This window comes from Aethalodelphis obliquidens, unplaced genomic scaffold, assembly GCF_003676395.1.
Source record: "Aethalodelphis obliquidens isolate GAN/ISIS:26980383/991018 unplaced genomic scaffold, ASM367639v1 scaffold3, whole genome shotgun sequence".
NCBI lineage: Eukaryota > Metazoa > Chordata > Mammalia > Artiodactyla > Delphinidae > Aethalodelphis > Aethalodelphis obliquidens.
In genome coordinates this window covers 29,220,202-29,244,285 of record NW_020837947.1, presented here as the reverse complement: position 1 = coordinate 29,244,285, position 24,084 = coordinate 29,220,202, and the positions used below count along the sequence as shown (strand labels likewise).

At 37.3% G+C, this 24,084-nt stretch overlaps 1 protein-coding gene across 1 annotated transcript in view; it reads left to right on the top strand.

Annotated features, from left to right (window-relative positions):
* Positions 1-24,084, top strand: part of EYA4 (EYA transcriptional coactivator and phosphatase 4) — a 261,282-nt gene that overhangs the window by 133,660 nt on the left and 103,538 nt on the right. The window contains exon 3 of the mRNA XM_027079485.1: positions 2,513-2,562. Within this exon, the coding sequence (XP_026935286.1) occupies positions 2,513-2,562 (50 nt within the window). The remainder of the gene's footprint in view (positions 1-2,512; positions 2,563-24,084) is intronic.

The window sequence follows — 24,084 nt, the reverse complement described above, 5'->3', positions numbered from 1 at the left end:
CCCAAAGGCCCCACTCCCTAATTCTGGGGGGTGAGGATTATACATATGAATTCTGAAGGGTTACAAACATTCATACCATAGCAAGGAGCGTCTATTCAAGGCTAGGGATTAGTGATATACAAGATCAATGCCATGTCTGCTTTCATGGAATGTATACTTTCTCTCTTGCTGCATTAGGCTCTTATCTGTCTCTCAGTCCTCAGCCTGTCCCCTTCCACACTACCTCCTGCACCATCTCTACCCAGTCTGTTTCTTAAAATTCTTCATTGGTCTTCATTGTCCAAAGATTAAATTCCAAATTCTTTACCATTTATAAGGTCTTCATAATATGATTCCTCTGACAAACCCCATGAAGTACCTACTTTTTCCAGATTTTGTCTTTGAAGCCTATGTCCTTTAAGACTTAGTTCAGAAGTCACTTGCCTCTGAACAAGTAGATTGTCCTCTGAACATCGACCTCACTGCATAGACCTCTCCTATAGTAGTCATGGTATCCTAAATATTATTGTTCCCTCATTCGACCATGAACAAATGAATAAAACCCCTAAAAAGAATTACTTTGAAGAATGCAAAGTTCTAACAATATCTAAAAGAATATCTATATCTACTTCAATCTTTCATCATATTCTTATTAAGCATAAGCTATGAATCTGGGACTGTGCAAACTAGATAGTAAGTCATCAATAGATGTGTTCTCTGGCATTACAATTACTACTTTAAGAATAAATTAAAATAATAAGAACTTTCTGATTAGTTATTTGGAGAAAGATGTTACGTAAAGCCATTGGTATTAAAGATTTTTTAAAATCTTTGTTTTTTAAACCATAGGAAGCTTGTCTCATTCTGACTTCTGCTTGGAAGTATCTGTCTAGTTTGCTTGTGTGATCTGGAGCTCCTTTAGTCAGTCCCAAAGTCAAGCTATCATAGTCTTTCAGAAAGTGACATTCACTTTGAAGTGATTTCTACGTATTCATTGGGCAGTTCATATAGTTTCTGGTGATGAATCATAGGGAAGAACCAGTGGGAAAGAAGGGTTTTATTATCGTGTCCTTCCCTTTTAGTTCTTATTTTTCTTGGAGTTTTTAAGGGACTTTTGTGGGTTTCATAGTGAATTTTATGCTTACATTTTAAGAAAAGTTTTCCTTTTTCCCTTTTTTTTTAAACTAATTACTCAAAAATATTTCTTCACCCTTCCATCTCTTGGTGCTAAGTTTCATATTAAGAGCATAGAATACGTTACGTAATAGGACAGAGATAATAATTTCTTTGCTAACCAGTTTTATTTTCATACTGTATGAATGTATACACGGGATGCAAAAAAGAGTATAGTTAATCAAGCCAAATACTTGATTTCCCCAATTATAAAACGTCTAGGCTTAAAACTGAAAGCAAAAACATGGCTTTTTGAAAGTGTAAGGATCTTTTTTTTTGTATTTGTATTTTTAAGTCAGAAGAGGAAAGAGTTACTTTGTGAGCTGGAAAGACAATGCTGTATCTTTAACATCTAAAACTTACTCTTACGTGATGCCCTTTGTATCACAGTTCACACTTATGTAGTATACTCATGGTGTAAATTCAGGAGACTTATTTTCACTTCCAAGCTACATATTAGAAGTTAAAGTGCCTTGGATTCTGTAGGTTGCGTAAATAGACCATGGCAATGTAAACACTCAGAGTGTATGACAATGGACTTGTTAATGTATACTGTTTATGATACCTATTAACTAAGGAATTTTTGAAACGGAATTTACTTTGCATATAATGTACCATTAAGACCATAATAATCAGACATAGTTATCTGTGCTTGAAGTTAAATTGTGAAAGGCAATGGATGTGTGCTTTACCTTATTTTAGAGGATGTATCACACACTTTTGTCCAGAAATGGATAGTGTGTCCTAAAGTAAAAGTTATTTTCATTCTTTACCTTTTGTGGGTTAAAAACCACTAAGTTGAAATACAGTCTGCAAAGTATACTCTAAATATATATGAGATGCCTGTGAGCAATGCCGAAACTTAATTGATATGCTGAGAAATATATAAAACATACAGCCACTGGATTGAGAAAATGAAAATTAATATATGAATGTTTTAGCTAACACTGTGCTTTGCCCCCAGAAGCTGGTGTTTATTATTGTGTGCTTTGGTAGGAGACAGAAGCAGTATCAACTGGAAAAACATTTCTTAGTGAATTGAGAGCAGTATGACTTTCCAGTTCGTAAGTGGGAAACCTGGTTCTTTGGTTTCTTTGTTCCTAGTTAAGCTAGTCCCAAGCTATTTTAGCTGAACATTTTACATACTAATGGAGTCTAGGGAAGTGCCTTTGACAGCTGTTCATAGGATAATAGTGAAATACACTATTTAATACTGCATGCTACCGCTGTAAAATGTGGGGAGTATTTTATAGAGATCTTGGTGAGCAGAGCTGGAGCCACTTTAAGTTTAACAAGTGTGTGAACCTGAATGAGGAAGTTGTATTTTCATATGAGACTAACTAGTACTCTTTTCTTACAGGTAAAGAAAACGTGCACAGAATCAGATGTTCCAGAACCCCAGAATTCCAGGTACAGTAAAATAGAGGCCAATACTTCACTAAGAAAAATTGCAATTTTTGAGAACTAATAAGACATTAGACTCCAGATACAACTGTGTTTTAAAACATTGAGTTTAAGAACTTATCTGTATGGAAATTACACATTAGACTGGCTAGGATGCCATTAATCATAACATTAATAAAAAGGGCACTGATTGAAGTCAACTTTAAAGAACAATAGTGGGAACATCTCTAGGAACACTTGAAAATATATTCCCTTAGCATTCATTATTTTAAGTTCACCCTCATTTTTCTTTCTAATCTCTTCTTATAACGTATTCACATTTGAAATTTTGCCAGAAACTGAATGCCTCTTAAATCTGTGTTTACCAAAAATCTACCTTTTTTTTTTCAATCAAACATTGCTAGATTTTGAGAATGCCATCAAAGAGAAAAGATAAAAATTAACTTGGCATTCTCTTTATGGTCATACAGAGCTTGAAGAAATGATGAATTAAAGTGGTCAGGCCACTACATACAGGAGTTAGCCCCATTTAGTTGTTTGTGGTTGGACCAGATGCCTAACAGACATTTTTAGGTCTATACGGTTTCATTGTTTTTATTTCAAAATTTTAAATGGGTAAGTAAAAGTATTTTAAATATCATAACAATAGTAAACGCATATCCTTCATATGATGTAAATGATATAATTTAACTTCTTGCATTAAGAAATTTGTTTAACGGTGAGATGGGTGTTAGTTTATTTTGTCCTACTTGCTCCAGCTTATGATGTATGTAGTGATTCTCTTGATATAGTAAAACAATACAGAGCTAGGTAAAATGTTAATGACCACCATATTTTCCTTTTGGAAAGCAAGTATATATTATATACAGTCCATTCACAGTTTGAGTAAATCTTCCTTTGTTTTATGTAATATGATATTCTTATAATTAATTCCTAGATATATTATAGTGAAATGATTGCGTGTGGTCTTTTTTTTGGATCATCAAAAGTATATAATATGATATAGGATTTTTGACATATGATCTTTGTCTTTTACGATTAGACATCAAAATAGAACCAAATACTTTTAACTTATTGGAGCTTTAGGCAATGGATGAACCATTAAATTTTTCCGACAAAGCAAAGGAATTCCAGGATGCATGGAGAGGGCAGACTCAAGCTCTAGTCCTTGTGGACATTTCCTTCCTGACCATTTTGCTGACTTCTGTGAGAAACCCACCTATGACTTATAGTTTAACTAATTAGATAATCTTTGCAAGTAGCTGGTCTTGAGGGTTAGTAGGGAAAACAGAACATATAATTATATTCTTTTTATTAATATTGTATATCAAAATGTTTTACTCTTTAGGCCGCTCGGGATTTTTGGACAGATAGTGTTAGTGCTTGAACAAATTTTAAACAAGCAGAAATGCACCAAAGTGATTCAGTGTTTTCAATTTATATCAGTAAGTTAGAAAAGAAAGAGAGAATTCAGATCTCAATGTATTTAAACCTGGAATTAGATCATTCTCATTTATCTAGCAAATCCCAACCCATATGGCCTTAAAAGTGCCATTTTATTTTTAAGATCAATAACAGTTGTTTTTAAAAGATTGTTTTAAATATATTTTGTTATATATTATTATTATTATATAATAGAAACTAATTGAAAAGTGTCTTGACCTCTTGGAAACTACTAGTTGGTTGCCATGGATTAGCTGCTTCTAAAAGTTTCCTAATCTGCAATATATGGGTAAAATTAGGTAAATCAATTTCTAAGGATTCTAAAGCTTTGTGATATAAAAAACAAACACATAGGGGCTTCCCTGGTGGCGCAGTGGTTGAGAGTCCGCCTGCCGATGCAGGGGACACGGGTTCGTGCCCCGGTCCGGGAGGATCCCGCATGCCGCGGAGTGGCTGGGCCCGTGGGCCATGGCCACTGAGCCTGTGCGTCCGGAGCCTGTGCTCTGCAACGGGAGAGGCCACAACAGTGAGAGGCCCGCGTACCACAAAAAAACAAACAAACAAACAAACACATAAAGCACCCTTGTTTATAAAAACCCGAAATGGAAAGGCCTTCAAGAAAACTTAGAATCATTTATTGATTCAGTGTTGCCCAGACATTTTGATAGTGTCTGGTCCCTCCTCCTAACTTATGGTGCAAATGACAACCTCCACACCCTCATAGTGTCAATAACAAAAAGAGGTGGATATTCTTGGATTCTCTATTTATTCACAGATATTAGGTCTGGGAGTGGCAAAATGGCATTAAGTCAGTGCAGTGATGGAACACCAAGAAGAGAATAAAGATACGCTATAGAACATCTTGCACAAAAAGGATGCAATAACTAACTGAATAGTCAACGAATCAAGGGATGCCAAAATTAATAATTATTATATGCATGTACTGAGGTTCAGTTTTTATAAACAATCAGAAAAAACATGAAGATGCCTTTATTATAGATAATGGACAGCATTCCTTTAGCATATACATGTATGGGTACATTCTTTTTTGCTCATTAAGAACCACAAATATTCATATATTCTCTCTCTCTCCCCCATGCCTCCCTCCTTCCCTCCCCTCTGTGTGTGTTTATATGTGTGGGGGGGGGGTGGGGAGAGAGAGAAAGAGAGTTAAGGCCTGGGGCTAGGTAATTCTATTCTAAACAAATCTATAGTAAAGAACTGAGCTCAAAATGAAATAAGGTATCAGCATAAAATGCATGGGAGCTGGAGACCCACTGCCTTATAAAATGCTCCCTCACTTGGAACCTAAAGCTAATATCATTCATTTATTTAGCTAGCTTTATAGTATGTTGGTTTTGGATTTGAAAAGATTAGAATAAATGCAGATGGAAAGTGTTTTTACAGTAGGGAAGTAATTCAATTGGGCATGGAAACTTTGCCAGGGAAATTTTTGGAGTGACATATGTGTATCAGCAAATTCTTTGTCTTGCTTGGCCTTAATTCCTCTTTTGGAAAGAGATGCTTGGCCCACAGATGTGACTGGTAGATTAGAAAAAAGAGAATTTACAAACCCATACAATATAAGGAAGGTAAAATGTCTTCTTAGAAATAATATTATGTGTATATACTGAAAGTCAGACGTTAGGGACAGTATTCTCTCAGTTTCATAAGACTGTATTGAACTTGATGTCATATGGAAAGGGATAGAATGTGCTTCATGGAAAAACTGACATTCCTTAAATGTACTTTTTTTGTTGTTTTACTTTCCTCTGTGTCGTAACCATGTTGAGAATGTAGTGTTGTTGGCCTTTGTTCCTAAAACCTATGTTAACCTTCAAATGGGTACATGAGAAAACTAAAATTTATATTTCTCATGCTTTACCTTTCCCTAAAATTAAGTCTATTACTAGAGAGACCATCTTAAAACAAAATCTGAATTATCATTTTTATGTTGATTTTTTTCTATATTCATGGTGACTTTATTTGTGTAGATTTGTGTCTAACATGTGCCATCCCTGAAAATACATGGTTTTTTTAAAATTTAAAATAATAGATATCTCCTGGAGTGAAATTAGAAGTTTCTATGAGTCTCCCTTTTTTTTTTTTTAACTCTTCTACTTTTCATTTATGAGGTGAGGAAATAATTTATCTAATTCTTTAATTGCATTCTTGGCAAATATCTTAGAGTGCCTCTATGTTAAAATAGTCCCCATAATACCCAAATGATTTCTCTGGTAAACTTCTGTTTCTCTTTATTTTTCCCTTTTTGGGCCACTAACTAGTAGAGCATTTTCACCAAGAAGAGATCAAGAACTTAGAAAGGAGATAAAACTCAAATCAGCCAGTTTTGTTATATACTTGTTCTGTTAATTAAGGAGTAAATGGAAATAAAAATTTTGGTGAAATTGAGCTATGAAGTGACTTCTGGGAATTATACCAGTTCTTTTCCTATTATTGCTCTGTCTCATTGTGGCTACAGTATTGCCAGAAGATTACAGTAAAGAGATCTAAAGGAGAATATGAAAGTATATATATAGGAAGTACTTATGGTACATACGAGCTAAGATGATAGTTTTTGCAGATGGAGAATAAAAAGGATTCTGTGGGTAATGATGTGGGTGCCCTAGTCTATACTAACTACAACCATCAAGAGAAAGACAGAACAAACCTGCAGCTTTTAAGGAAGCATTGGAATTAATCTCAGTTTAATATCATAATATTTAAGTGAGCCTCAGGAAGTTTATCTATTCAATGTTTATGTGTAAAAGCTTAAAAATGCAACTAATTCATCTTATGTAAATAGTTATGATATGACAGTGTTATATTTAAAATATTAAGTTATACATGATTATTTTCTAGCAAAATAATTATTGCAATAATTCCAGAAGCCTGAAATGTTTATCTGTATATAATTGCCTGTCAAAAAATTAAATGCTATATTGTTTTCATAGCAGTGAAAGCTGAGGGCCCCTTGGTGAAAACACACATTGTATTTCACTGTGTCAAATTAGAGGTCCATTTAGCCCAAAATTCTGTCTCCAAGAAGCATCAGAAATTATTAATACCAGGTTGCATTTCCTCAAACCTGAAAATGTCAAGATGTAGTTCCAATAAACTTAGATTCTTTCAGTAACACAACCTAACTGTATAGTCCATGGAATTATTTAACCATTTCTTTGACTTAGTAATACATCATTGACTATCTTCAGATCCCGAGATTTTATTCTTGATCATTTTTAGCTTTCCTTCCATTTCATTTTTTTTTTTTTTTTTCACATATAATCTCTGTTCACAACTCTTGACGTAGCCCACCATGTCTAGAATGCTCTGGCCACTTCCTATTACTCTAGCCTCAGTGTCAATCAGCCTTCCCCTGTAAGAAGATCTGCATTTACAGATGTCATGCTCCTCCCTCCACAGGGGCTGGACTGCTCCTTCCCCTCTTGCACTACCCTCCCCCTCCCAGCTTTGCTCACCTGCTGAATTTCAACTCATCCTTCAGATCTCTGCTCAGTACATCTTCCTCAGAGCAGCCTTTGCTGCTTCTGGTCCCACCGTCATCAGGGCCTCACGGCCTTCTCCTTCACAGTTGCCTCGTTTAATTAATGCCTGACTCATGCACTACACTATAAGCTCCACAGAGTGAGGGATCATCTCTGCTTTCGTTTGTTCCCCATTGTAACATTAGGATATAGCACAGGGCCTGGCACAAAGCAGGTCCTCAGTATATACCCGTTAAGTGAATGAATAACTTCCAAATACAAAAATCCAGCTTGCAGTCTCTCCTGGAACTTCTCTTGTAACCACAAAGTCCTAATGTAGTTTTATTAGGGATTTTTCTCAGCCATCTCAAACTCCCTTTGTATAGAATGATTACTTTCCATCCCCCAGGATCTTTTCTTTCCAGTGATAATTCTCTCAGTTGTCCTGCCTCAGAACTTCAGAATAATCCTTCACTTATTTCTCTCTTTCCTTTCCCAAATCCCGTTGGTCATCAAATTGTATTTAATTTTCCTCTGTTGTGTTTTGAATCTCTCTATCCTGCCCCTTCCCACTGCCACTATGGAAGTTCAGGCTCTTGTCACCTCACCTCTGAACTAATACAACAAATCCCCTATGGCTTCCTTGGATATAGACCTTGCCTTTCTGGCCTGCCGGGCTGTGGGACGAGCCTTTCTTAAATGATACACTTTCCATATGGGATCGTTCGTTATTAGACACACAGTATTTAGTAGACATTTAGAGTATACACGGAAGCATGAACGAATAACTTTAAAAGTGAAAGTGTGTGCAAGAGGTGAAAATAAGGACATGTACTATTCATGTCTAATTGCTGTCCATAAGAGGTCAAGGATTACTTGGGCTACCTGTTATCCACTCTCTTATTGCCCTTCTTCTGGTGTGTTAGATGTTCATTGAGTCCCACTTCATTTTCTTCCTTTAGCTCTAGACTGACAGAAGAGTTCTTGAATTTAACATGGTCCCTAGAAAGTAAATTCCAGAAAAAAAATATACCAGTCACACAGGGACCTTGATTTTCATCCCCTTTTCCTGTCACCATTACCTACATAGACATTAGAGTGAAATACGATATTCGTGTACTGTGTAGTTCGTTAGCTGAGAGCATCTGTTTAGGAGAGTACTTCCCTGCTAGTTCTACAGATGAGCTCATTTCACTGAGGAACAGTCAAGAATGATACACCAGAGTGTAGCCTGAATTCTGAACACGGTGGGCCAGAGTGGTTAGGAAGAGTTGCATGGAAGTTTTAGGGCTACAGCTGGGTATAAAAGGAGAGATAAGATTTGAAGAAATGGGAGAAAGAGAATCCACAGTGAGGTTAAGGGGGGAAAAAGGACTAGAAACTGAGATTGAATGGTAGCTTTTATGGATGGTTGGTGAGTCGTCTCATTTGATTCATATGGAGAAATAGTCGATGAGATTGGAAAATAGGTAAATTCGCACAGACTGTGGTTGGCTTGGATTTCCTGTTCATCTGTTACCCACCTGTGTCCTCACTGCTTGGCTGCTTCAGTGTCTTTATCTCTCTTTATGATGGTTGGCTGGCTGCTCAGTCTTATTTTTTCTGCAGGACCCACAATAGGAGGAAAATATCCATGTGACACTGCTCCGATTTTGTAATTTTTACCTCTTCAGACACCAAGATAAGAGAATCTCTCTCTTTCTCTTTATCTCAGTTCCAAATTTCCATGGAAGGGAATGGTATCAGAGTGGCTTTCAGGAGCCACCTTTAGGAACATATGTATCAGTGGTGAGAATAAATTCCAAGAAAAGTGATGCTTAGCAGCTAACCCATCAGGTGCCGTCTACTTTCTACCTCTTCCCCACCCAGAGCATACAACCCACCTATTTCATCCAACACCCCTTCCCCAAGCCCTTCATTTTATGTAATCCAGCATATATCACTCGCTCCTTCCCTGATTATATATAACTCACTGGTTATCTGTTTCACTAGTATGGAGATTTGGAGCTCGATTTTAGGTCAGGTGTCTACAGACTATGATCTGCAAAGTAGAGATCTCCTGCGAGAGCATTAAGTGGAGTGGCAGCCAGACTTCCAAGTAAGAGGAGCTGCATTCACCTCTTTTTGTAAACCCTTCTACCAATTTTTGACCTTCCTGTCCCCATCCTCAAACTGACCAGTTACTATTCAATGAACCCAATCTCCTTTTCTGCTCTCAAAAACCAATCCAAATAGAAATTGTTTTCTCCATTTCCTGTGGTTAATCCAGTTGTTAGATAATTGATGAATGTTCTTCATACTGCAGTTTAAATTATTTACTTTTCTGAAGGTAAATTTGCCAAAATGAGTATCTAGTTCTGGACTTTTCTTTCTTTTGAAACCAGTTCTCAGACCTACCTAAAGAAATACAATCAGCCGTCAATCACTTGTTGTCCAAACTTGAAATTTTGGCCACCTCTCTTTCAGGTATTAGGAGGTCACCACTGAATTTCTGATCAGATAATAATATTATTAAAATTGTACTTGCGATGACAGATCAGCCATGGCACAGGTGCCATGGAGGTAAGGAAACCAACAGTGAGACTTACTTAAAAGGCCTGAGAGACATTTAGCAAATTGTGGTTATATTTTGGAGACGATCTTATACACCATTTATTTCATGGTTTAAACATATTTTCTAATTTTTCTACATCATGTATTTATCTTTTTGTGTGTCTTAAGAATGTGAAATAATGGATTTGGCTTGAAATCGGCATAGTGGCAGTGGAAGGACCTGGATTCTTCTTTCTGACAACCTGCATTATCCTCCAAAAATAAGAAAAGTCCTGATTTCCTCACATGTATTAGTGATGAATTCCAGACAATGGCTATGTTCCTGGTCAGCCTCTTCTGTACTAAACTGAGTTCCTCTGAAGTCTTTATGGTTAATGATCTAAAACAGTCTTTCCGGAGACTCTTAGCTGCTTTGAATTAATTTGGTCAGAGTAACACATCACATAAAGTAGCATTTGTTTAGTGATTTTTATCCAGAGGATCAGAGGAGCTAAGATAAGACTCTACTTTGCATCACAGTAATAATTAAAATTGTTATTCAATGTGAGTAGAAACATTGGGGGTCCCATTTTATGTGGGGCCGACTTAACATGAGAGCAAACTGGAGGAGCTTAGTTTTCTTTTCAGCAGTTCAATTATAGGAACATTTATTCTTGCCCTTAAAGTTACCGTTTATTGTGTATCAGCCATGTGTCAGGCACTGGTCCGAAAGCTTGAGATACTTCAGTGAACAAAATAAGAGCATACGTAATCGTGGAGTATGTTAGAAAGTGATCAATTCTAGGGATAAAAGGGAAGATCAGGAGTATTGGGGAGAGTAGATTGTGATTTTAAATCAGATGATATTTAAGTAAAGCCTTGAAGGAAATGAGAGAGTAAGTCAAGAAGGCTGGGGGAGGTGCATTCAGTTCAGATTGAGCGATGCACAGGCCCTTCAGTGGACGCCTGCCTGGCATGTTCAAGCAACAGCGGGGAGAACAGTGTGGCCAAAATGGAGAGAGCCCAGAGTTTCAAATTTGAAATAGCGGCATTCTAAAAAAAGCCACTACTTCTAGTCTTTCCCATATTTTGAAAATATTTACTTGGAATTTAAATACATCAGTTGCAAATATTTGTTCTTGACTCATTGGTAGTAGTCTCTGGCAGGCATCTCATCCATCACTGCTACCAGATGGGACTGATCCACAGCCAGGAACACCTCTCTTTGCCACACCACACACATTCTCCAAGACCAGGGAGGGCTCTCTCCTGATCAGGAGGCTTCAAGCGTCTTCATCAGCAGAGCTCGAAAGCCTGAAGCCTGTTTTGTTTGTTTCTTTTTTTTTAAGTAATGTTCTTAAAGTTTCAGCTGTAAATATAGATGAGGGCTTAGTAAAGATTCTAAACATTCGATTCGTGAAGGTGCAGGGATTCTGCCATTATCTCACATTTAATCATCACATCTCAGTTGTCTTAGCAACCTACACAATGTTCTCATTTGCTTTTCAATAAGCCAAGGGATGAATGGATTCTTTGTTCATGAGTTTATGAATTTCTATCACCTGATACTTGATGTCTTTCTGGCATGCTTACTGTGCCAGATAACTGTCTCTATTTTCTTAAAATTCATGTAACCAAAATTAAACTCTGTTTTTCCTAAAAAACTAAATTTCTAATGGGAAACTATCCAACCTCAGATAAACATAAATAAGTTTATGCTATAAAATGTTTTTGTTGTAACTGTAATTAATTTCCAAGGCTCAGCAAACTTGGCAAACTCAGTTATCCAGCAGACTTGACACATGCGGGCATATCTGTGAACTAAAGAGAAAGAAAAAAGCCTGATGACAAATCTAGGTGTCATAGAGTCGATTCCCCCAAAATCACATGTTTGCTTCTCTCTGATGCTGTCTTGGAGCGTATGTTCTCTTACCTTATGTATATCTCTAATTTTCGAGCTCATACCATAATAAAGTGGATGTGAGCATGCTTACACGGCATAATAGGCGAATGTGGTAGACTGCCTGAGTTCAGATTCCAGCTGTTTGGCCTTGTTGCAAGCTACTTTACTTCTCTGTGCCTCGCATATCCTCACCTGAAAAATGGGATTAATACCGTATTCTCCCATGGGGTTATTTTAAAGACTAAATGAAGCAATATAGGGAAAACACTTAGAGACGTATCTGCTACATATTAGGTGAATTTAAACGACGGCTCTTATTACAAGTGCGCATAGTGATGGTATTGATAAGTGACAGTGTAACAATAAAAAGAGACAGGAAAATAATGAAACATAAATGTAAGAAAGCAAAATGCTTAATCATGTGGGATGTTTTGGTTATTAATGCTAGAAGCCCTGTATGCTTTAGGAACCCCTGAGGGCAGCCCTTAGTACAGTGTACTGATTCTCATTAGTGTTGATCACCTTGATTCTATAAGTGAAAGTTAAATTGTGCTTATCATCATAACACATTTTAGAATTATTTCTATATAAAGTGATTTCCTTTTAAATGTGCTATTGCTTAAAGTGGTGTACATCTTAGCGACAGCGAGAATTTTGACTAAACCCTAACGAGCATTCTTTGAAGGTTCTTGATAGCTGCGATTTTGTAGAATTATTCCTTTTTTCCACTAATAGGAGCAACTCAAGTGTCTGGATCATTTAGAGATTTTCTTTTTCAGTCCAGTTCTGGTACCTAGCACAGTACCTGCCGCATAGTAGGAAACCAGTAAACATTTATTATATGAATGAATGAATGAATGAGCAGCCAGTTTTTACTTTTTTGTTTCTTTTTTGGTGAGAAATTCTTCATGCCTTTACACTATTCTCACCATGATATGCTGCATTATAGCTGATAAGGCTTAAATGTCATTTGTAAACAAGGGCAAATCCGAGAGAGGCCTCTGTTTGCTGTAGCAAGGAGGGTGACTACATCCCAGCTTGCCCCAAGTACAATCCCAGTTTACTTCGGCTGTCCCAGTGTCCCCTCTGGTTAGAGACACTTGACTTTCAAAAAAAATCCCGGTTTGCCTGATAAATAGTATGATCACTCTAATTCAGATCATCATGCCCTTACCAAACTTTTTGAGATAGAAAATGTGACAATCAATCTCTCTTTCTCCATCCCTCCCTCCTTCTCTCTTTCTTCCCCTTCCTCTGTGTCTTCTTCTCTTTCCTGTCTTAGGGGTGACTTTTATCATGGGACATTGCACTTTTATCTTTAAAGTAACACTGTGTGAAAATGCTCCTTGAAACAAAAGACCACATAGGAAATGATGGTTCTGTTCTATAGGCTTGACTTAAGTAGGAGCTTGTCTGTTGCATTCTGTCATGTGATTAATTTGTAGAAATTCCATGCTTCTCAAGAATAATACCATCTTTTCAAGAACACACCCAGTCTTATTACATGACATGATATAATCCTGTATTATTTATCCTCCCCCGTGTTACCCATTTTTTCATTTTCTACTATTCTTCTGATGGAAGATCCAGAGTCCCAACTAATGGGGATGTTACGTATCATGCCTGGGAAAAAGATGACTAATGTGGTTTGGCAAAATGCCAAGGGAGCAGCATACCCTCCAGCAGCAGCTGCTGTGGGAGCACCATGCCTGGCATCCAGCAGGAAACAAAAGCGGCTGCTGTCGCTCAGACATGGATTTTTACATAGTCTTAATCATAACGTTGCAGAGGCGTTCTTGGGGTAGTTATTGTTGTAAGTTTCTCATTATGTATTGTTGTTTCTTTCAAAAAGAGAAGCAATGCTGGGCTTCCCTGGTGGCACAGTGGTTGAGAGTCCGCCTGCCGATGCAGGGGACACGGGTTCGTGCCCCGGTCTGGGAAGATCCCACATGCCCCGCGGAGCGGCGGGGCCCGTGAGCCATGGCCGCTGAGCCTGCGCATCCGGAGCCTGTGCTCCACAACAGGAGAGGCCACAGCAGTGAGAGGCCCGCGTGCCGCAAAAAAAAAAAAAAAAAAGAGAAGCAATGCTGATAACCATGGTGGAGAGAAAAAATGAGGTGTGTGTGTACATGACTAGATGACCCACTGTGTGGATTACCCACCAGTCTTTCTCCAAAGGGGATTTTAAGAGTCGATTCTTTGCTATGCAGGACTGTCCAGCACATTGCTGGACCGTCGGAACCTGGCTTCTTCCAAATCTCAGTAGCAGCCCCGTCGCTGTGAGAACCCCAAACTCCCTGGTGTGTTTTCCCACGCTCCCCAAGTACCCAATAGATGGCTGATTGCAATCAGAGGAGGCTACTGTGTATCTTAAAAAATTCATATGTGTCTCGTGGAGGTGTTTTTAAAGATTTGAGAAATACAAGGTTTAGAAAATGATGCTAGGGAAGCGAGGCTTCCAGAAGCCCAGAGTGAGTCACTCCACTTTGTTGGGAAAAGCGCTCTCTTCTCTTCTATAGCCCCTGACAGTTAACCCCAGCTGTGGCTCTCACAGACACTTGACATTGGAACAAGGGCATCCAGTGAGAGTATAGACAACAAAACACGGCTCATCAATAACTTAGCAAAAAAACGGAAGGTCGGTGTCCCAATAACATCATTTGACTGTAGGTGCTACTTAGACAGTCAGTAAGCTCCAGAGTCGGAATTCAAGGCCTTTTCCTGACAACGGGAAAGAGCAATGTAAGGTTTCAGAATTATTTTCCAAATGTCTGTATGTTCAGTGCCTTTTACTCTTTCCATTCCATTTCCAATCTATTGAATTTCTCCTGACAAATTCTTGGTATTAGGGCATATGAATTTTTATAAAATTTCGTTTTACTTTATGGAAATGTTTTTCTTCATGCAAGGGGAATTAGTGATCTTTGAGGAATATTAGGAATAGTTGGCTTATAAGTATTGATAACCTCTCCTTGGTTTCTCATGTATGAGTGCTCTGAAAAGGGATTGGAAAGTCTTTGGAATTAATTTATCTTACTTGCATGTGCAATATACTCCCACACCCTTTACATCGCATTCTTTTGTGCATCCTTTCCCCTATGGTCATGCATTGAGAGTCCTTTTTAATTAAAGCAGTTGAGTGGCTGCTAAATAAAATTGGGAAAAAGAGAAGACAGGCAAAACGGAGGCTTATCTTCAGGTCAAGAATCCGATGAATAGCAAAGGAATGCTTGTTTTCCATCCCTGCAATCCCCGAGAGTAACCAAACTGGTTTTACAAACCATGTGAATTGATTCTATGTGTCTTGGGAAGGGCAAGGGGGTTGTTTAAACTAGTTTATTCGAAATATTTTGAGTTTTTTACTTTTTAAATAATGTTACCTCTTTTTTACGGGAAGGAATTTTATGCAATAGACTTTCATTAAATTGAATTTTCACCTCCAAAGTGAAGCTGCATATCAGTTGGTTGAACTCTCACTAACTGAATGACTATCAGGGCAGGTTTCCATTTCTTCTTATTTAAGGAGTCAGATTTATCCAACTGCTATTTTTTTCTTCTTCATATTGTCATGTTACTTTTACCCAGCGGGCTTTTCTGTTGATATCGTCAGTAGTAAGAGTTAAACTTCTGAGTCTGACATGTGTTTCTTATTTCAAAGTTCTCTTCTAAAATTGCTCTTTTTGCATGCATGCTATAGGTTTATTTGAAAACTATGGTTTTAGCACAGTCCAAAATTTCGATGAAACTGTGGACATTTTCTTGGGTAAATTGTCCATACTGCAGAATGGGAGGGCGGTTTCCCAAAGAAAGTCCTGGAATGACTTCTCTGAAAAGAGGCCAATTTGCAGGTTAAAATTGTGTTTAGTAAAATCTTGCCCCCCAACTGTTAACTTGTAAAATGTGTATATAAGCAAGAAACCTGCACAGGGTTATTACAGCTGATACATTTGGTACGTGATGTGGGACGATTGATTTGTTTACAGATTAATCATAAAGCATGTGGATGAAAGTTAATTAAATAAGAATAAGGTATAGCGTCACTACATGGTTATTTATCTTCTGACTAAATGTGTGCCTTCCAAGGTCTGCAGTCTTTCAGGCTTCTGTTTAGAGGCGTGCCAGCTCAGGTCATGCTAAATCCAGGTCAGAATCTGAAGGGAATCAGCTTGCTTTGCTAGTGGATTTTCTGGGCATAATTTATACATGCTCAAATTTTTTTTTCAGTGTCAGACCAAGCGTATTTATGTTATAATTTATTCTTCATTTAATTTGGAGCAAATATAAATTATTCCTAATGAAGCATTAGGGACAGAAGGAAATTACTTTTGTTAAACAAGTACTTTGGTGTATTTTCCCCCTCTTTCAAGTAGAGGATTCCTGTGAAGAACCAGTATTCAATATTATTCATTATCTGGTTGGTTCACTAGATCAAGATGTCCGTGTGTAGTGTAGAAAGATGGCAAAAGTTAGGGAGTTAAAAACAGGTTGATACAAGCTGTTGAGAAAAAAAAATCAAATGAGACCACTTATGTTTTAAATCAAGAATATGTTTTCAGTGAAAATATTTTCTAATGATTCACAGAAGAATGTTGTCAACTTTGACTACATCTGCTGAAAATCAAAATATAAGTAGTTACATAGCATTGAATTCTGGCAGGAGTTTATACTGTGACATGAAACAAAGTTCCCATTACATGACAATACTTTTTATTTTTCTGGCTTTAAAAGTAGTTTTCTGACTTTTAAAAATGTTCACAGCCTTTTTTTTCTCCACATTATATGGATAAATTGGCAACATGCCCGTTTGATTTCCAGAGTAGGTTTCTTAAAATAATTTTGATGGGAAGATAATTGTTTAATGACAGTGTATAAAGTTCTGCCACAGTTTAAACAAAATTAAATGAGAGAAAATACAAAGAGGGGGTTTGTATAATTACTGGAAAAACATAGATGGAAGGAACAATTAGGCAGTTAGATCTGAAAAAATGGCAACGTGGGTTTCCAAATTTTGTAATATCCGTAAGGATTCCTTGCCTCATTCTCTGGCATTGCTTAGTTTTTTACGTTTCTGAATCTGCACATCAGAATAGCAGTGCATTTATCTACTTATTTCTAGGTTTTTTGTGATTATATATTCTCTATTTAAAAGTTTCATATAAAAATGAAACACACCTACGTATTATGTGCGAAACAACATCATTACCAAAATCGATCCAGATAAAAGTGAGAAAATTACATGCAAGCCCCCTTGTGTAAACAGTCTGCACCAATATAAGGACTTTATTTAGCAAGATTCATGAAAATCGACTCTGCATTTTTGCCCTTGGACATCGTTCAAAGGTATCACACTTTAGTCAAGGATAGTAATATAGCACACAAAGTATTATTGGTTACTTTCTCTTTTAACAGTGTTATTTTTCTATATACCTTTGAGGTGTTCTAAATTATGATTTGGTTTCCAACCAACTTCAGTTAGCATCTGCTCCTTTTATGTTAAACTGTACACTTTTTCTTACTCACTTGGCATACATTCTAATCAATTCTAACCTCTTTGTAAGAATGTAGAAAAAGAGTTTGAAATGACTCATATGGGCAGTTTTGCTTTTGGAATTAAACTGAGGGGCACAGCTCAAGTGTTTCTACTTTGTTCTATCACTCTCTTCTTAAAAAATAGTATCAAATAAGCATAGACTTTAGACACAAAAAGATCTGAGTTCAAGTGTCATCATCCTACTTACTAACATTTAAGTTTCCTCTCCTCTTTTACCCCAGAAATCTGGTGCCTTCCTCTTTTATTTTCATGAAGACTAAATTAGATGATTTCATGTTTAATGTATGACACATAGTAAACACTCAGTGAAAGGTAGTTATCTTCCAAAGATGTGTACACAGATGACCCTGGGGACTTATGACTTGACGTGTTTTCAATGGGGCAGAATCCAGGACTCAGCTTTCCTAGAAATAAGGAGCCTTGGATTGAGGGTCTTTTTCTACATAACTTTCTCTTATACCAGAAACACAGTATTTTAGCAGCCCCAGCGAAAAGATGACAGACAGCAGCAGTGCCACAGGAGAATGTACTGCTTTTTCTATCCTTTGAGCAGTAACCATAGTGAACTAAGAGGAAAAGGGAGGAGAGCTGGGGAGTTGCCCACCACCCCGTTATGACCAGCCATCTCCACTGTGTATGGGAGGACCTTCCTTGACCTTTCTGCTCCAAGTGATGTCTAGATAATTTCAGCCAAAACACATTTTTTTTCAAAAATATGTATAGTATTCTTGGGAGGGGGGATTTACATATGTGTATGTGTATACACACACACACACACACACACACACACACACACATCTTGTTTCTATCATTCTAGTTTTGTGGATCCAGAATGCACACGTACCACAGACAGCATCATAACACACAAGGAGGTCTAACGATAACTCTTAAAACTTCCGCTTACTAGGGAGAAGTACGTTGGTGCCTTTGTTAAGTTGTAGAGTGGCAGGCTCTTACTGTGTTATCTTTATTATTTAATTAGCTGCTCATTATTTAGTAAATAGCTCTCTAAATACAATACCTGCCCTTTTAATTCCCTGTCAGATTTCTAAAAAGGTAGCATTCATAAAATAAAACAGTATTATAAAAAGCATTCCAAAGTGAAAATGTAGTTAAGTATCTAGAAGCTTAATTCAGACTACTTAGCAACACAGATGTTGAAATGTGTACTAGAACAGTTTAGTCAAATTTTCCCTGAGCAAATTCATTTTGATGAAGCACTGTGAGAATTTCTGACTGTAATTAGGAATTGTGTGCTGGCCTCTGTTTAGTCTAGTGATTCAGGGAGCACTGCAATATGAAGTTGCTGTTGAGGTTTGACCAGTGCGAGCTGTTGCTCCCTATTAATCCCTGGTGTGAAAATCCTGAGCCATCACTAAGTATGGTCTTTATATATTAGCTTGTCAATAATAATTAGGATCATACATATGAAGCCAGAAAGACTAGACTTTAAGCCCAAAAGAATAATCGAATGAATCCATTTGAAAATATAATAAAATCTCATGTTTGTAGAGAAATAAGAGAGAGGGTAACAAGGAAGAAGGACCAGTAAGAATTAGGGAGGAGCATGGTTTATAGAATGGTGAATTATTTGATACTTCCTTTAATTGAGAAGACAATGCTAATAAATAATTCTTATTGAATATTTGAGAAATGGCATTGTACAGTGGTGAAGGGCATAGGCCCTGGAGACAGACAGTCTGAGGTGCAGCCCAGCTCCTTGGCATTTGCAAGTCCACCTGGGAAGCCCTTCTCTTAACCTCTCATGACTCTGCCTCATCACTTTTATCATGGGGATAATAACAATGCCTTCCTTCCTGAGGTCCTGTGAGGATGAAATTAGCTAATGAATTTAGCACTTAGAACAGCAGCAAATGTCTTTTTTATTATTTCTGTTACTTCCATTGTGTGCATGTGTTTACGTAAAAGGAAGCATTAGTATCGTGCAGGCCAAAGAGTGAGAAAAAGTGTTTTGCTAAATTAGAATTCGTGTGCTTTTAGTGTACCTGAAGGTAAGTATGATTCTGGGATTCTGAAAGCAGAAAAGTTAAAAAAAAAAAGTCCTTTCAGACCATCGTAATTTGTTTATAAAGAAAAACAGAAATCGGCCTGACAGAGAATGAAAACTATGAAACAGCTAACTGCCTTGCTTTACTGATGTTTTCCATAGGCTTTAAGTCCTGAAGACTTAGCCTAAACAATAGTGTTTCATAGAGCATATAGTGATATAAAATAAATAATCTTTCAATTTTCCCCAAAATGCCTTCTTTAACTGAAGTGGAAAAATAAATACTACTTTGTTCTGGTATGTTTAAGTCAGGGTGGTATAGTGTACAATGTTAGTTCCATATTAAAACGACAATTTGATGAAAGTGTTTATTAAGAAAGATTGCATTTAACGTCAAGGATTTTCCTTTATATCAAGAACTATTTATTTGTTATTATGGAACTCATCTCCTTAAAATAATCTTTTCAAATCTTAGTGATAATAACCTTCTATTTGCACATTCATAATTTATACTGTCTTATAAAAGAAAGGAAGCTGCCCCGTAACTAATACTTCAGAACTGGGAGGTAGATATCTTTCCCTATCACATATTCTTAATAAAAATGTCTTGGGAATTTAAACTCTTGATTTCTTTGGGCTGCTTCCTTTGTTCACTTTTTAAAATTCAAAGTGAGTGTCACCAAAAAGAGATAGATTAGATTTAAAAATATAAAGCACATTGTCTATTTCCTAATTCTGATATTATTCAGTAATGAAGCAGAACAGATAAGGTCCCTAGTTACTGAAGCAATGAGTAACTTTATTCCATTAATTCATTCACATCCATTTAACCAGTATTTATTGATGACCTATGTTTGTCCCGGTCACTGAGCTCCTTCTGAAAAGACAGTACAGACTCTTAATGGGTTTGACAAGTAGTGGTTCCTAGTTCAATATTTTTCCTAAAACATTCAGAACTGATTTTTTCATATTACAAATATAATACATTGTAGATCCTTTAGACTGGAAATACATTCAGTCACACTAAATAAAATAAAAATCATCTATATTTCCAGCTCCCACCATCTTGTAGTGATCTTCTTCTTCTTCAACATCTTCTTCCAGTTACTGGCTTAACTGCTAAAGGCTTTTCCTAATATAAAATACTTGAGACTAATAATTTTCTATGCATTTAATTATCTGGTAATATAAATCTATGAGTAACAGCATTTTCATTTAGTTTTGGGATGGACTTCTGGTCTACCTGTGTCCCTGCTTCATCGACCACCTCAAAGCAGTTTGCTTATATTCAGCATATAGTCCCCTTGCTCTTCATGTGAAGAGGGAGAAATGAGACCCTAATTCCTTGTTCACTTGTTTCAACATCTATGATTACATTCTATTTTCGGGCTCTCCCCTAACAGTACTTGTTCACTCATTCTTAGCTGCCTTTCAACGTGCTGTTCTTTCTGCTTGAACACACTCCCTTCGTTCTCCTTGTAAATAACTCTTACTTTTTCTTTCTCACTTAGGAACCCACTTTCTGAAAATCATTTCTCAGTGTATGTGTTTGAGGCGCCTTTCCCATCCACCTCCTATGCTCACCACAGCCATGGCCTTATAATACTGTTCTAGAATATTGTCTGACGCCCTGCCACCCTAACTGGTCTTTGGGTTGGTTGGGACCATACCTTTTATTTGTATTCAAGGGACTTAGCCACCTGCTGGGACGTGGAAGTGGGTGTCATAAAATATCTACTGGATATGTGAATGAATGAATGGATCAGCAGCATTTTGGCAACGTCTTTTTACCAATAAAAACCAGAATGGAATATGCTTCTTATAGACTAATGGTTCTGAATGAAAGTAATGATTATCTTGGTGGTAGAAAGCACTGTTGTTGTGAAAAACTCAAAGCTGTCTAGTAACTTTTTCTTATTTTTCTTGCATTTGTTACAGTGAGGTTACTAATTTCCACAGGTCTCATTAAAAAATCGTTCTTAATATTTTATATTCTACTACCTATCTAAGGAATACAAATACTCTTGGTTCACTAATTCAACAAATATTTATTGAATTCCAGTAATGTGCCAGGCACTACTTTAGGTGGGGGTCCAACAGGGTATAAAACAGACAAGAGTTTCCTCTTTGGGATTTACGTTCTACTGGAGGAAGGTAAAAAATAAGCAAGATTAATGTAAAAAATAGAACAGTGTATTAGGTGATGATAAATGCTTTGGAGAAAAACAAAGCTGGAAAAGAAAAGAGGGATTGTGTGGGGACAGAGGGTGATAATTTTGCATTGCACGAAGCCTCAGTGAGAGCATCAGACAGGGGCAATGATGGTGTGGGCCATATCTGGGAAAAGAGTTCTAGGCAGCAAGAATAGCATGTACAAAGGTCCTGGGGTAGAGCATGTTTGTTGTGTTTTAGGGACATTGGGGCCAGCTGGAGAGCAGTGAAGATGAGAGAATGGTAGGTGATATGGTGGGGGGTGAGGTGAGGCAGAAAGCTTTTTGAATGAGTATATATATTTTTTGGGTTCTCTTCATTAAAAATATGCTAAGATTTATCATGACGTTGAGTACCTTGGTCTTCAAAATCCTCTGTTGTCCTCAGCTAAATACCAATATATATCAGTTAGATTGCATAGCCTGTATACGTTTTCAAGTTGAAAGCTATTAACAAGTTTTATAAAACCTGTTTTTTTTGGGGTTTTTTTTGTGTGTGTGGTATGCGGACCTCTCACTGTTGTGGCCTCTCCCGTTGCGGAGCACACGCTCCGGACGCGCAGGCTCAGTGGCCATGGCTCACGGGCCCAGCCACTCCGCGGGGCATGTGGGATCTTCCCGGACCGGGGCACGAACCCGTATCCCCTGCATCGGCAGGTGGACTCTCAACCACTGCGCCACCAGGGAAGCCCTAAAACCTGTTTTTATGTTATAACCAAATATATAATTTCCAGGATGCTACTATGATTTTTTTTAATTCTGGAATTTTTTCCATCAAAATTAAAATGAAATATATGCAATTTTTAAAATTTCACTTTAGCCTACAGGTGTAAAATCTCAGAACAATGCATGATACACTGTGTGTTTGAATTTAGAAAGAAAAATAAAACTTTGTTACCACTTTTTTATCAGGGAAAGGGTTAATTAAAACTCTATAATTGAGCTGTTTAAATTAAAGGTTTAAATGCTAATTCAGTTTTATCAATCGCGTTATCACGTGGTTTTATCAACCAACATCATTAAATAACTTAGTCGAGGCATTTTTTTAATTGAAGGAAGGATTCATCATAAGAGGTTTATTTAGATCATTCTATTTCATCTTGGGAATTTGTTAGTATTTCTTAAATTGGAAGACGATTGTACTAGATGTTGAATGGGGATGGAATGGGGATGGGGATGAAAGGAGACAGACCCTATAGTATCAAACTCTCCCAAATCACCAGAACTTTTGTTCTTGCTTACTTCCTTCCCTGCCCTGGAAGACTGCTTTCTCCCCCCGCAGCGGCGTCACATTACAGCCAGCTTAACAGAGGCAGTTCATAGGGTGCCAGCTCCCCTGACTCTTGAATAATCTGAAGACCCCTTGCGCCACAGATAAAATGCAATAATAAATCTTCTTAGCTCCAGTGATTTTAGTCTCCTCAATTCAATTAAGTTGAGCTTAGTAGGAATTTGTAAATTAAATAGTGAACTCTACGTAGATTCAAATCCAGCTTAGGGCTCCTATGTTTGTTACTGATTTTCTTTTTCAGGAAAGAAGAAAAAAAAAAAAAAAGCATTGCTGCTGTTTTCCATTTCTCAGCTTCCTTGTAAAGGTATTTCTTATTGAAACCAAACTCATAGTTCTTAAATTCCTAGACCACTATCTATCATGCACTTCAAGGCTATTTTCCAAATGGTAGAGTTCCAGAAAATCAAAAGCTGCTTGCTTTGGTTGCCTGATTTTCTCTAGCATTCTTTGGAGGATTTAAAGTAGGGGGTAAAAAACAGAAAAACAAAAAACCAAAAAACTGACCTATATTATAGAGCTCAACATGAAAAGGGGCTTAGGACGAGCTTTAACTTAATTATGCAAACATTCCCAGAATTATAATGCATACCTTTGCAGAGTTTCTTTTACTGTGGTGCTGCAGTTTGGATTTTGCTCAAGAGTGTTATTACTAAGGATTTAATGGTTCTTACAAAAGACATGATGCATTTTACATTTGGACGCTTTACATGATGAAAAGTCCATCCCGCCTTCATCTCTTCTTGGTGACTGCCCAGCTAAAGTCCTGGATGGTGAGCTAGGGAAGAGATCCCTCCTCCGAGGGTGGCATCTGGCTCCCGGGCAGATCCCTCTGCGCACTTCAGTTAATGGGCTCTACTTTGCCCGGAAGTCTTTCATGTGGTTACATTGCAGATGGACTGTCTGCATAGTCTCGTCCTCCTGAACGATTTGTGTAGAGGTTTAAAAAAAAAAAAAAACACCTTTGTCTGATTTCTGGAATATACGCATAAGATTGAATGAATCTCAGCAGGACAAAAAAAAAAAAACAAAAAAGTTGTTTTTACAGTAATCTAGTATAATGGTAGAGAAGGTAGACTCTGGAGCCAGACTGACTTCATTTGAACCC